The 14,024-nt window shown below is 42.8% G+C and overlaps 1 protein-coding gene across 1 annotated transcript; it reads right to left on the minus strand.

The window, feature by feature from the left end:
* Nucleotides 1-48: 48 nt before the first annotated feature.
* On the minus strand, nt 49-3,886 carry LOC127299951 (probable protein S-acyltransferase 1). Its single transcript, XM_051330013.1, has 5 exons — nt 3,604-3,886; nt 3,231-3,416; nt 2,685-2,999; nt 1,732-1,965; nt 49-919 (listed from the first exon to the last, which is right to left on the minus strand). Exons 1-5 carry the CDS (start codon nt 3,697-3,699, stop codon nt 332-334), a joined length of 1,419 nt encoding a protein of 472 aa, XP_051185973.1. The 5' UTR covers nt 3,700-3,886; the 3' UTR covers nt 49-331.
* Nucleotides 3,887-14,024: the final 10,138 nt, after the last annotated feature.

Here is a 14,024-nt window from a genome sequence, read left to right on the forward strand (position 1 = left end):
GTTATATCTATCTGACCTGCTTTATTACAAAGTCATGAACGAAAGCAATCAATAGAAGTATAGAGCTGCTTAAACTCTTCTCTTACTATGTCCACTTTTGCCATGCAAGGCACATGCCCTAGAATTCGGAATATCTAATGTAAAAATGTACAAACAATACAGTGAGAGATGTGAATAATACTTCAATTCATTACACTCTCCTTAAAAATGTATTTTTTGATGTAATTTAATATTCCTGTACTTCCTTTTTCTCTATATTGTAAAGAATGAGGTCAACTCACAGTGGCCATATATATGGACAAATACTCAAAACATATATGAGTAATACCTATCAGCTCATGTCCTTCACGGGCTGGGCAGATTCAACTTCTATCTGAGCGTTATTCTCCTTAGTATCGTGCTGAACTGTTTCATCGTCGGATATTGCATTACCTTGTGTGGATGTTCGTGCGGGACTTGTATTTGCACTACTAATTTCCTTAGCATCGTCCTCGCTTGTTTCTTCCTTACATGCTTCCATAGCTGCTACTGATGTTCCAGCACCTTCACTTCCTTTTTGTGCCCAAGCTGGGGAAGAAGACACTGTTCTGTTGCCATCGTTCTTGCTCTTGTCATGTGAACCATCTTCAAAGGAGCCGTAGTCTATATTCTGAAGTACTGTTGGAATCTGAATCCCCCCTACGAGTACTTCCTTCTCTCGTGTCTCTATATCAATCTTCTCCCTTGCGCTAGTCACATCCAACCCAATGTATGGAGTGTAGAACCCAGCTTCCAAAGCGCCCTCACCTACCTGTGAACGGAAGTCATTCATTGGAGGAGGGATCTTGGTGAAGAACACTTCAGCAAAGTTTTCTGCGATGCTCCTCCGGTAAGGGTTGTCCTGTTTGTCATAATTGTATCTGAAGTTTTCGTATGTTGTCTGCACAATTTGTAACTAATATCAGTAAAGCTATGCAATGTTGATATTAATATAAAGTACAACAGTAATAAGCACGGCAAATGTTAGAAACTCCTATATCACGAACTATACGTTCATTATCTAATGAGTCCTCTATATACCTTCTATGATGGATGTTTTAATAAATTTTCCAATACGGCTCTGCCCCATTTTTTCACCATGGCAGGAAGCTCACATTTTCCCGCTGTTTCTACTTGATTGACCAAGGCAGGATATTTTCCTGCCCCTCCATCTTGGTAACTGTCACTTGGCTTTTTATGGGTGCACGCTTTCAAAATATGCTCAAACAGTAAACAAGTTTTTATGAGCAGTGGAGCAGATTTCTATGTTTTCTGTAACATCATCTACTATCTAATGTTACAAATTGAATGGTCTCCTTGGGAATGATGCTTGAAGATTAAGAGATATAACACATGGCAAACGGTTCCAATCCCAAACACACTTTGCATGCGCAACAGTACATCACCATTTTTCTGTGTGTGCAATATGATTGCCCTGGGCCACCATCTTGTGCACGCTCTAGCATTGCGGGTACAATTAGTTCCATAACTTCTTAGAGAAACCATTTCATATAAATAGCTAGAGAATGAAACGAACTTTGGCAAAATAGCGTATTTCAGAACAGTGGTGCAGTGATGTCATGGTATATTGTAGTGCTAGTTCAAGAGACTAGACCTAGTATTTTTTAGTGTACTCAAGTGCATTACTTGAGTCTTAAGAGCTAGAAATTGTAACAAGAATTTAACATTGCAGCAGAAGGAAGCAAATTTTACCTGATTAGTACTGATCAGATATAGGTGCAATACTGTTAGGCCACCAACGAACCATACAACAATGGAAGTATAGATGATCAGCACAAAAGAGTACACTTCCTTGCGCAAGGCCCTCCAGATAGAGCCACCGTTGTCTTCCCTTTCGCCATAGACATTCAGCCATGAAAAGATTAAGACGGACATGCACAGGAACGTTGATGTGGCTATGAACATGAAGAAAAAGCGGTAGTTCCTCTGCGAGGGAAGAGAAGACATTGGGATTATGATGGTTCAGTTGCAATTATCTGAGAGTGCAAATATCAGTATGACTCGGTCAGTATTTGTGTGTAAGACATTGTTGGGTTCTTGAAAAAACACATATATGATGCTTAATTTTTGGTTAATCTGGTCTTTCAATGCCTGCTATTCTTCTTTGATGTCAAGTTCTCTTCGTTGTGATGAATTCTTGGAACTGTCCCTGAGGCGGCGAGGCCTCAAAAGTCAGCTGGTGGGGGATATGTTAGTGTTAGGTATAGTCCTTGTAAGGTGATCTTAGCTGCAAACCTGGTCAGATAATGAAATGCGCCCACAACTTGCTATCACTAGCTGTATGCTCTAATTTGACTTCATTGGTTTAAAGAAGTTTTGTAAAGCTTAGACTACTGTTGCAACTGTAAGCACAAGTTTAAATCTCTTGGTAAACTATTTCTTTTGAGATAGCATCCCTTTGCCAGAAAAAAAAAAACAAGAGGTGATTAGGCTTGGTAACTTCTACATGGAAACAACATTTGATCTTCTCTCTTGCTGTCTCTTACTGAAAATAAAGTTCGGTGAACAATATTGGTTTTCCTCTGTTAGATGTCTATGATAATATCCTATATGCCTAATGGTAGGGGAATAGGTAATACTCACATGGTAGGAGAATAGAATGCCAGAATTGCAGACTTAATGCACATGGTCACTTTTGTACTTACGAGTCCAATGCACTGGCCAACCCACGGGCAGTGGTGATCAAACTTCTGGACGCAGTTGTTGCAGATGGAGCAGTGTGAGGATCGTGGCGGGCGGTACCTGAGACAGGTCTCGCAAAACTTGAGCTTCACTGTGAAGCCATTCACGATGACATCCTTCGTCCGGCGGAACCTCATCCGCGGGGTGCCCCCCATACTCCACTCCATCGACGGCGTGGTAGGGAGGTTTCGTTCGTCGGCTTCGGGCGGCGGAGCTCTTGTGTTTCGTGGCACTATTCCCGGGTCTCTGGCCGATGTCATGAACAGGAAGAACAGGTCCTACAAATGTTTTGGTCAATATGAAACGGGTTGTTCATTCTGTGCTGCACATGGTGTATATACTGGCAATTGGAATTTTAATGCTAGACGCCTTGTTGATGTCAGTTTCAGGTGTGAAGGCTGGAAAGGTTTCTGTGTCGATCCATTGTGATTGTGGGGTATGAGTATGACAGCAGAGCTTATGACAAAGGTGCCACTGAAGATATGCAGACAGCAAAGATGAGCACTAACCACTAATGTTGTGATGATAACAATCAGAAGCGCAGCCCGGTGCATGTGTGGTTGCCCGTTGGAGCGAAAGAACTTGGACTGCATCTGGTAGCAGAAGACGATGGCCGGGCCAGCGACGAGGAACGTCGACAGCAGCAGCGAGGCCGCGTCCGGCCCGAGTATAATCCTTCCGCCACACAGGAATACCTGCAGAGACCAAGGATAATTTGTTGTGAATACACTCTGCTATCTCACACAAGAACCTGGAGCTTTCAAGAATCCTCATGTCAGCTGGAAGGCGATTTACAGTTGCGCAGCTGCCATGGCGCCAAGCTCTCCTGACCACAACACGGAAAAGAAAGTGATGAGGGAAGTCCAGCAAGCATGTACATACGTTGTTCCCTTTCCAGTCCTGGTAGAGCCGCTTGGGCCGGGACGGCGACGCCGACGACGGCTCAACCTCCGGCGGCATCGACGGCACCATCATCATGTCCCTCCTCTCGCTGTTGCTGCTTCAAGCATGGGCGAACTTGGGAATTTTCTGTGTCTGCCTAGCTCTGGTCGACGAGACGGACAGATGCAGCCCAGCGAGCCGGCGGCAGGGACGATGACGATGGCATTGATGTCGCCGTCGTTGGGATGGTCGCACACCGTGCTGCCACCTCTGGAGTACCTCGCTGTTGTTTAAGACGTTGTTGCAGGCAGGACAAGATTTGGACTTTGGGGCGTTGAGGAAAGCGAGGGAGAAATTTGTTTGTTTGCTTGTCCGTCCGGTTGGTTAGGCGCGGACAAAGGACAGGGCGGCGATCCCAATTGACCATGATGTGCACCTATCTCTTTTTCGTTTCCCTCGCACTCCCGTGAAATTATGGTCGCCAAACCACAAAACGGCTTGGATGGATGGAGCTTACATTGATTATTTTTCATCTCACAGCTATGCATTTCACGCTCGGCACAAAGCCGATTGCTGGCCCCTGCTCCTGCATATCGGATTCTAAATATGTTATTGAAAGGGTGTGACTATTTTTTAGTCGACTCGTTCTTGGTTACATGATGTCATCAAATCTCAGTTGTAATTTATGTTGCAACTGATAACTAGCACGAATCACGAAGTAAATTTAACGGTTTGGATAATTTTTTCTTAGTTGCTACTCCATTTGCAACTGAAAAAATCTCAATTGTAACTCCACTTGCGACTGAAAAAAGAAGAAGCAACACACGATGCAAATCAAATGGTGTAGGACTTAAATGAGCACGAACTTCGTTCTTAGCTAGCTGAGAACTAGCAAATCCCTATGAAAAAGCTTGTCTGATGGATGATTGCTATCACCTAGAGACCGAGTTTGCGAAAATTCAGTTTCAACATAACTATCATGAATCAAACTCTGTAGATCACGAACTAGCTAGGCTAGCACGGGGTTCTGAGCAACATGTCCGGCTCGATGATCCACCTATGTCTATTATAACTCTCTTTATCAAGGCTGTAACCTATGTGACCAGTGAATAAAAAGTAGTATAATGTTGTTTAAAAACTTAGTTGATTATCTCTACATTTTAGCGATTATATCTCCTTGGGTTTTACGAAGTTTTCTGAAAAACTAAAATATATCCCTTTCTTGACCATGAATAGTAGATTCTGCTTTTGCATTAAAGGAAAGTACATGTTGGTGACACAAGTGTGTCAAAAACAAAAACGTGTCAAACAAAAATAAACAGAGAAAACAACTCCACCCATCGGTGTAATTCTACCGGCTATCAGCACTCAACGCCAATCCAACTAGCTCACAATCTGCACGAACCAAGGTAGCAATAGCTACAGGGTTGACCAACATTGGTATCAATCACGAAAACACCACCTTGTCAATGTAGACATTTTTCATGTAGTGAGCATCATTAACCAAAGCGTTGGCACAAAGAGAAGATGATAAAATGGGAGTAGGGTGAACGAGAAAAACGAAGACAATGGACTCATAACCACTTTGTATATGATTCTCAAATAGAAAACTTAAGGCATAAAGTTGTGCAGTAAGTCGAGATAAAGCTAATGTTCGAAGAAATTTTGAAAATATGTATGCAGCCATTTTTTATTTAGAGATCTCCGCAAACTGACGCACTTCAAAGACATTAGGAGAAAGAGGAATTTGAGGCGAGGTAAGTGCGCAAAACATCACTTGAAATTCACCTACTGAATAATAAACTCATAACCACTTTGTCTACGATTATTGAAAAAGCGAACTCACAACATAAAAATCATGTGAAACAGCAAGGTAAAACTAATGCTATTTTTTTAAATATCGACCATAGGAGACGAATTTGACGAAATTGACCTCAATGAACTTTGAATGGCAACACAAAATTTGGGAGTCACGGTTAACGAGCTTTGAATCAAGTGCATGAATATAACCATCTCTTCGAGGCATTCTCTTTCCTTTGGAGCCTTCGCCAACAAAAGCACTATAGAGATCACACGAGAGGAATATGAGGGTCTTTTATTTCGAGGGGAGAGGAATGTGAGGTGAGGAGAACCACATGTTGGATGGTTAGGAGGGTAGTGGCACCCCAGCCTCCTAGAGTTTAAATCACAGATTGAAAACTTTGATGTCTCATTAAAAGGCAGAATATTCTTCAGTGGGAGGCGACGTTTCCGTCAATAGCGAGGCGTCTGTGGTGATTTCGTCAATTTCAAGACCTGTCGGATTAGTTTCTGTTGAATGTAGATGGGCTGCAGCCCAATAAGGCAGCCCATGTGGTCTACAATTCCTGATATCTCAAGGCCCATCATGTTGACAGCTTGGGACAGCCTTGGGGGACAAAGTTTAGTCCCACATTGCTAGTTGGAGTGGTATATAAGGGCTGCTGTTCTAGTCATTCCAAGTGAGTGAGAATAGAAGGAGCCCTCGCGCACTCCTCCTCCTCCGCCCGCCCGTCTCGGCTCGGCACGACACGTCACGTCACGTCACGCACGCACGTCGCGTTTCGTGACTCGAGTTCGAGTTCGAGACACACTCAAGGAAGCCTAAATTTTTGCTTGGTGCACCAACTATGTTGGGTACGTGTCGACTTGCATGTGCATGTTCGCCGCGTGTCCCTGGCTTCCTACGCGTGTCAACGCGGTCGGGTCGGCTGCCTCCCAGGCTATACAAGGAGACCGATCAGATCTGGAAAACAGTGCTCTTAGATCTCTCCTTTCTCGTGAAGTTCCTTTTGTTGTGCTACTCTCTAGTCTTCCCCATCCCGGTGACTGCGTGCACAGCCGTCCGGGAGAGCAAGCCTCCGAAACCCCGTCCGTTGAGATCCTGCACCGGGAGACGGGCGATAAGGTTTTTGGGGAGCGTCTCGGCGCGACTGCTCGCTGCTGTTCGTGCTCTTCTTCGACGGTTCGGCTGCTTCATCGACAGCTCCGACTACACCATGGGCGACATCAACAACTCCCATGGTGGTGGTGGTGCTGCTGCTAGTGCGACCTTCCCGGTCGCGATGTACGTGCTTTTATTATCCTACCTTGCACTGCTACTTGTTCCATGTTCAGATCTGATGCATGTGCTTAGTCTGATGTGTTTGGTTAAGTATGCTTGTGCATCTGTAATGTTGCTTTCGGTAATTAAACTCACACGGAAATTGCCTAATAATCCAACAATCCAAAAACCTTATATGCTTAGGCAATTTTCACCGTCTGGTTTTGCTGCTGCGCTCAAACCGAGCCCGTTTACGAGTTCTCATTTCAAGAGATGGCAGAGTAAGACCCTCTTGTGGCTCACTTCTATGGGCGTGCACCGAGTTGCGGAAGGTACTCCCAGAGGTCCGCTTACTCTTGACGAGGATAAAGCGTTCGGGGATGCCACCGTAATCTTTGTGGGTGCCGTCCTAAGTGTGCTTGGAGACAAGTTGGTTGATGCTTATCTGCACATTCGAAATGGGAAGGAACTGTGGGATGCACTGGACGCTAAGTTTGGTGCTGCCGATGCCGGAGGTGAACTGCATGCTATGGAGCAGTTCAATGACTACATAATGGTTGAGAACCGATCTGTAGTAGAACAGGCTCATGAGATACAGATCATGGCAAAGGAACTCGAGCTTCTCAAGTGTGTGCTACCGGACAAGTTTGTCGCGGGATGCATTGTCGCTAAGCTTCCCCCTTCATGGAGGAACTTTGCCACTTCCCTGAAACATCAGAGGCATGAGTTTTCTGTTGAGAATATCATGGGCTCTCTGGATGTTGAGGAGAAGGCGAGGGCAACAGACAAACACACTGGAGGAACCGATGGACGTTTTGCTGCCAATATGGTACAGAAAAATGCCCACAAATCCAAGGGAAAGAACAAGGGAGTCTCCGAGACTACCAGCTTCAAGAAGAAGGGGAAAACGGAGAAGAAAGATCCTTGCTGGGTGTGTGGCGAGACAGGCCATTGGGCTAATCGTTGTCCACAACGCAAAGGAAAGAAATGTCAGGCTGGACAGAACTCAAACTCTATCAGCATGGTCATTGGCAACACAGAGGAAGGAACTACAGGGTATGGTAATATGTTACCTACCATTCTTTCGGTGTTTCAGCCCACGGAATGGTGGGTTCATACAGGTGCCAATGTCGTGGGTTCGATTCCCACAGACGGCGCCAATTGACAAGGTATCAACTTGTCAATGCCTATGGATTGTAGGCTAGGGTTTAGTTAGAAGTAGAGGGCAAGTAGATCTCGAAGGTTTCAGCCGAAAAGTACTCGACGATTATGAAAACTAGGGTTTGTAACAATGATTTGATGATCTCTTCGTCCCTCGACTCCCCCTTTATATAGGAGGCGGAGTGATGACCCACAAGTATAGGGGGTGTATCGTAGTATCTTCGATAAGTAAGAATGTCGATCCCAACGAGGAGCAGAAGGTGTTGACAAGCAGTTTCGATGAAGGATTCACTGTAAATGCTCACAGACAAGTATTCAGGGGGTTTTGATGTAACAGTTGAATAAAGTACGAGTATGTAAAGTGCGAGAGTAATAATTGCAGCGAGTGGCCCAATCCTTTTTAGCACAAAGGACAAGCCGGTTTGTTTACTTATAATGACCAAACGTTCTCGAGGACACACGGGATTTTAGTCTAGTGCTTTCGCTACATACGGCTAAATAATCTTCATTGTTATGATAAGTGTTGTGTGGGTGAACCTATGCTAATGTACCGCCCTTCCTAGGACTAATACATACTTGTGATTATACCCCTTGCAAGCATCCACAACTACAAGAAAGTAATTAAGAATTAAATCTAACCACAGCCTTAAACTCTGAGATCCTGCGATCCCTCCTGCATCGATATACCAACGGGGGTTTAGGTTTCTGTCACTCCGGCAACCCCGCAATTAGCAAACGAATACAAGATGCATTCCCCTAGGCCCATAAATGGTGAAGTGTCATGTAGTCGACGTTCACATGACACCACTAGAAGAATAACACCACAACTTAAATATCACACCATTGAATATTACTCAACCATAGTTCACTACTAACATTTAGACTTCACCCATGTCCTCAAGAACTAAATGAACTACTCACGAGACATCATACGGAACATGATCAGAGGTGATATGATGATGAATAACAATCTGAACATAAACTTGGTTCAATGGTTTCACTCAATAGCATCAACAACAAGTAGAGATCGATACCGGGAGAGTTTCCCCTATCAAACAATCAAGATCAAACCCAAATTGCTACAGCGGTGACGAGGTGCTGCGGAGGAGATGGCGGTGATGATGGTGGAGATGATGATGATGGTGATGGTGATGATGTCCAGTGATGTCCACTTCCCCCTCCTTTTCCTGTAGACAGTGTTGGGCCTCCAAGAGCAGAGGTTTGTAGAACAGCAGCAAGTTTTCCCTTAAGTGGATCACCCAAGGTTTATCGAACTCAGGGAGGAAGAGGTCAAAGATATCCCTCTCATGCAACCCTGCAACCACAAAGCAAGAAGTCTCTTGTGTCCCCAACACACCTAATAGGTGCACTAGTTCGGCGAAGAGATAGTGAAATACAGGTGGTATGAATATATATGAGCAGTAGCAACGGTGCCAGAAAATAGCTTGCTGGCGTGTAGTTGATGGTGGTAGTATTGCAAAGAGTAGTAACACGTTGAAACAAGAAACAAGCAGTAGTAACGCAGCAGTATTTAGGAACAAGGCCTAGGGATTAGACTTTCACTAGTGGACACTCTCAACATTGATCACATAACAGAATAGATAAATGCATACTCTACACTTTTGTTGGATGATGAACGCATTGCGTAGGATTACACGAACCCTCAATGCCGGAGTTAACAAGCTCCACAATTTGTTCATATTTAAGTAACCTCAGTGTAAGATAGATCAATACAACTAAACCAAGTACTAACATAGCATGCACACTGTCACCTTCATGCATATGTAGGAGGAATAGATCACATCAATATTATCATAGCAATAGTTAACTTCATAATCTACAGGAGATCATGATCATAGCATAAACCAAGTACTAACACGGTGCACACACTGTCACCTTTACACACGTGCAGGAGGAATAGAACTACTTTAATAACTTTGCTAGAGTAGCACATAGATAAATTGTGATACAAACTCATATGAATCTCAATCATGTAAAGCAGCTCATGAGATCATTGTATTGAGGTACATAGGAGAGAGATGAACCACATAGCTACCGGTACAGCCCCGAGCCTTTATGGAGAACTACTCCCTCCTCATGGGAGCAGCAGCGGTGATGAAGATGGCGGTGGAGATGGCAGCGGTGTCGATGGAGAAGCCTTCCGGGGGCACTTCCCCGCTCCCGGCAGGGTGCCGGAACAGAGACTCTGTCCCCGCATCTTGGCCTCGCGATGGCGGCGGCTCTGGAAGGTTTCTGTGGTTTTCGTCGAACTTATCAGGGGTTTTCGATCCAGGGGCTTTATATAGGCGAAGAGGCGGCGCAGAGGGTCGAAGGGCGACGACACCATAGGGCGGCGCGGCCAGGGCCTGGGCCGCGCCGGCCTATGGTCCTGGGGCCCGTGCCCCCCTCTGGTCCTTCCCGGGTGTTCTGGATGCTTCCGGTGAAAATAGGAACTTGGGCGTTGATTTCGTCCGATTCGAGAATATTTCGTTACTAGGATTTCTGAAAACCAAAACAGCGTAAAACAGGAACTGGCACTTCGGCATCTTGTTAATAGGTTAGTTCCAGAAAATGCACGAATATGACATAAAGTGTGCATAAAACATGTAGATAACATCAATAATGTGGCATGGAACATAAGAAATTATCGATACGTCGGAGACGTATCAGCATCCCCAAGCTTAGTTCTGCTCGTCCCGAGCAGGTAAAACGATAACACAGATAATTTCTGGAGTGACATGCCATCATAAACTTGATCATACTATTTGTAAAGCATATGTAATGAATGCAGTAATCCAAGACAATGGTAATGACATGAGTAAACAAATGAATCATACAGCAAAGACTTTTCATGAATAGTACTTAAAGACAAGCATCAATAAGTCTTGCATAAGAGTTAACTCATAAAGCAATAATTCATAGTAAAGGCATTCAAGCAACACAATGGAAGATTAAGTTTCAGCGGTTGCTTTCAACTTGTAGCAAGTATATCTCATGGATAGTAGTCAACATAAAGTAATATAACAAATGCAATATGCAAGTATGTAGGAATCAATGCACAGTTCACACAAGTGTTTGCTTCTTGAGGTGGAGAGAAATAGGTGAACTGACTCAACATTGAAAGTAAAAGAATGGTCCTCCATAGAGGGAAAGCATCGATTGCTATATTTGTGCTAGAGCTTTGATTTTGAAAACATGAAACAATTTTGTCAACGGTAGTAATAAAGCATATGTATCATGTAAATTATATCTTATAAGTTGCAAGCCTCATGCATAGTGTACTAATAGTGCCCGCACCTTGTCCTAATTAGCTTGGACTACCGGATCATCACAATGCACATGTTTTTACCAAGTGTCACAAAGGGGTACCTCTATGCCGCCTGTACAAAGGTCTAAGGAGAAAGCTCGCATTGGATTTCTCGCTATTGATTATTCTTCAACTTAGACATCCATACCGGGACAACATAGACAACAGATAATGGACTCCTCTTTTATGCATAAGCATGTAACAACAATTAATAATTTTCTCATTTGAGATTGAGGATATATGTCCAAAACTGAAACTTCCACCATGGATCATGGCTTTAGTTAGCGGCCCAATGTTCTTCTCTAACATTATGCATGCTTAACCATAAGGTGGTAGATCTCTCTTACTTCAGACAAGACGGACATGCATAGCAACTCACATGAAATTCAACAATGAATAGTTGATGGCGTCCCCAGTGAACATGGTTATCGCACAACAAGCAACTTAATAAGAGATAAAGTGCATAATTACATATTCTATACCACAATAGTTTTTAAGCTATTTGTCCCATGAGCTATATATTGCAAAGGTGAATGATGGAATTTTAAAGGTAGCACTCAAGCAATTTACTTTGGAATGGCGGAAAATACCATGTAGTAGGTAGGTATGGTGGACACAAATGGCATAGTGGTTGGCTCAAGTATTTTGGATGCATGAAAAGTATTCCCTCTCGATACAAGGTTTAGGCTAGCAAGGCTTATTTGAAACAAACACAAGGATGAACCGGTGCAGCAAAACTCACATAAAAGACATATTGAAAACATTATAAGACTCTACACCGTCTTCCTTGTTGTTCAAACTCAATACTAGAAATTATCTAGACCTTAGAGAAACCAAATATGCAAACCAAATTTTAGCATGCTCTATGTATTTCTTCATTAATGGGTGCAAAGCATATGATGCAAGAGCTTAAACATGAGCACAACAATTGCCAAGTATCACATTACCCAAGACATTTATAGCAATTACTACATGTATCATTTTCCAATTCCAACCATATAACAATTTAACGAAGAAGAAACTTCGCCATGAATACTATGAGTAGAAACTAAGGACATACTTGTCCATATGCTACAGCGGAGCGTGTCTCTCTCCCATAAAGTGAATGCTAGGATCCATTTTATTCAAACAAAACAAAAAACAAAAACAAACCGACGCTCCAAGAAAAGCACATAAGATGTGACTGAATAAAAATATAGTTTCAAGAGAAGGAACCTGATAATGTTGTCGATGAAGAAGGGGATGCCTTGGGCATCCCCAAGCTTAGACGCTTGAGTCTTCTTAATATATGCAGGGGTGAACCACCGGGGCATCCCCAAGCTTAGAGCTTTCACTCTTCTTGATCATAGTATATCATCCTCCTCTCTTGACCCTTGAAAACTTCCTCCACACCAAACTCGAAACAACTCATTAGAGGGTTAGTGCACAATAAAAATTAACATATTCAGAGGTGACACAATCATTCTTAACACTTCTGGACATTGCATAATGCTACTGGACATTAGTGGATCAAAGAAATTCATCCAACATAGCAAAAGAGGCAATGCGAAATAAAAGGCAGAATCTGTCAAAACAGAACAGTTCGTATTGACGAATTTTAAAATGGCACCAGACTTGCTCAAATGAAAATGCTCAAATTGAATGAAAGTTGCGTACATATCTGAGGATCATGCACGTAAATTGGCTTAATTTTCTGAGCTACCTACAGGGAGGTGGACCCAGATTCGTGACAGCAAAGAAATCTGGAACTGCGCAGTAATCCAAATCTAGTACTTCCTCTTCTATCAACGGCTTAATTTGGCACAACAAAACACAAAACTAAGATAAGGAGAGGTTGCTACAGTAGTAAACAACTTCCAAGACACAAAATAAAAACAAAGTACTGTAGCAAAATAACACATGGGTTATCTCCCAAGAAGTTCTTTTCTTTATAGCCATTAAGATGGGCTCAGCAGTTTTGATGATGCACTCGCAAGAAATAGTATTTGAAGCAAAAGAGAGCATCAAGAGGCAAATTCAAAACACATTTAAGTCTAACATGCTTCCTATGCATAGGAATCTTGTAAATAAACAAGTTCAAGAAGCATAATGCAACAAGCATAGAAAGATAAAACAAGTATAGCTTCAAAAATTTCAGCACATAGAGAGGTGTTTTAGTAACATGAAAATTTCTACAACCATATTTTCCTCTCTCATAATAACTTTCAGTAGCAACATGAGCAAACTCAACAATATAACCATCACATAAAGCATTCTTATCATGAGTCTCATGCATAAAATTATTACTACTCCCAACATAAGCATAATCAATTTTATTAGTTGTAGTGGGAGCAAATTCAACAAAGTAGCTATCATTATTATTATTCTCATCAAGTGTAGGAGGCATAGTATTATCATCATAAAAATTACTCTCCATAGTAGGCGGCACTAAAAGACCAATATCATTATAATCATCATAAATAGGAGGCAAAGTATCATCAAAGTAAATTTTCTCCTCCATGCCCGGGGGACTAAAAAGATCATGCTCATCAAAACCAGCTTCCCCAAGCTTAGAATTTTCCATATCATTAGCAACAATGGTGTTTAATGTGTTCATGCTAATATGTTCCATGGGTTTTTTAATTTTCGGATTAAACCATTCATGTCTTGACTCAGGAAATAGAATAAAAAGCTCACAGATGTTTTCCATTATGCCTTACTAGTGTAAACAAGAAACAAAAAGTTGCAATTGCAGGATCTAAAGGAAATAGCTTCGAGTACTTACAATGGCGGGAAATAGCTTAGTAGCCGGGATCCGTAGTGTGAGTACCTTTTACCTTTCCTCCCCGGCAACGGCGCCAGAAAAGTGCTTGATGCTGTTCAGGACTGGCGCGGGGTTGACGAGGGAGGAAA

This window comes from Lolium perenne, chromosome 5, assembly GCF_019359855.2.
Source record: "Lolium perenne isolate Kyuss_39 chromosome 5, Kyuss_2.0, whole genome shotgun sequence".
Classification (NCBI taxonomy): Eukaryota; Viridiplantae; Streptophyta; class Magnoliopsida; order Poales; family Poaceae; genus Lolium; species Lolium perenne.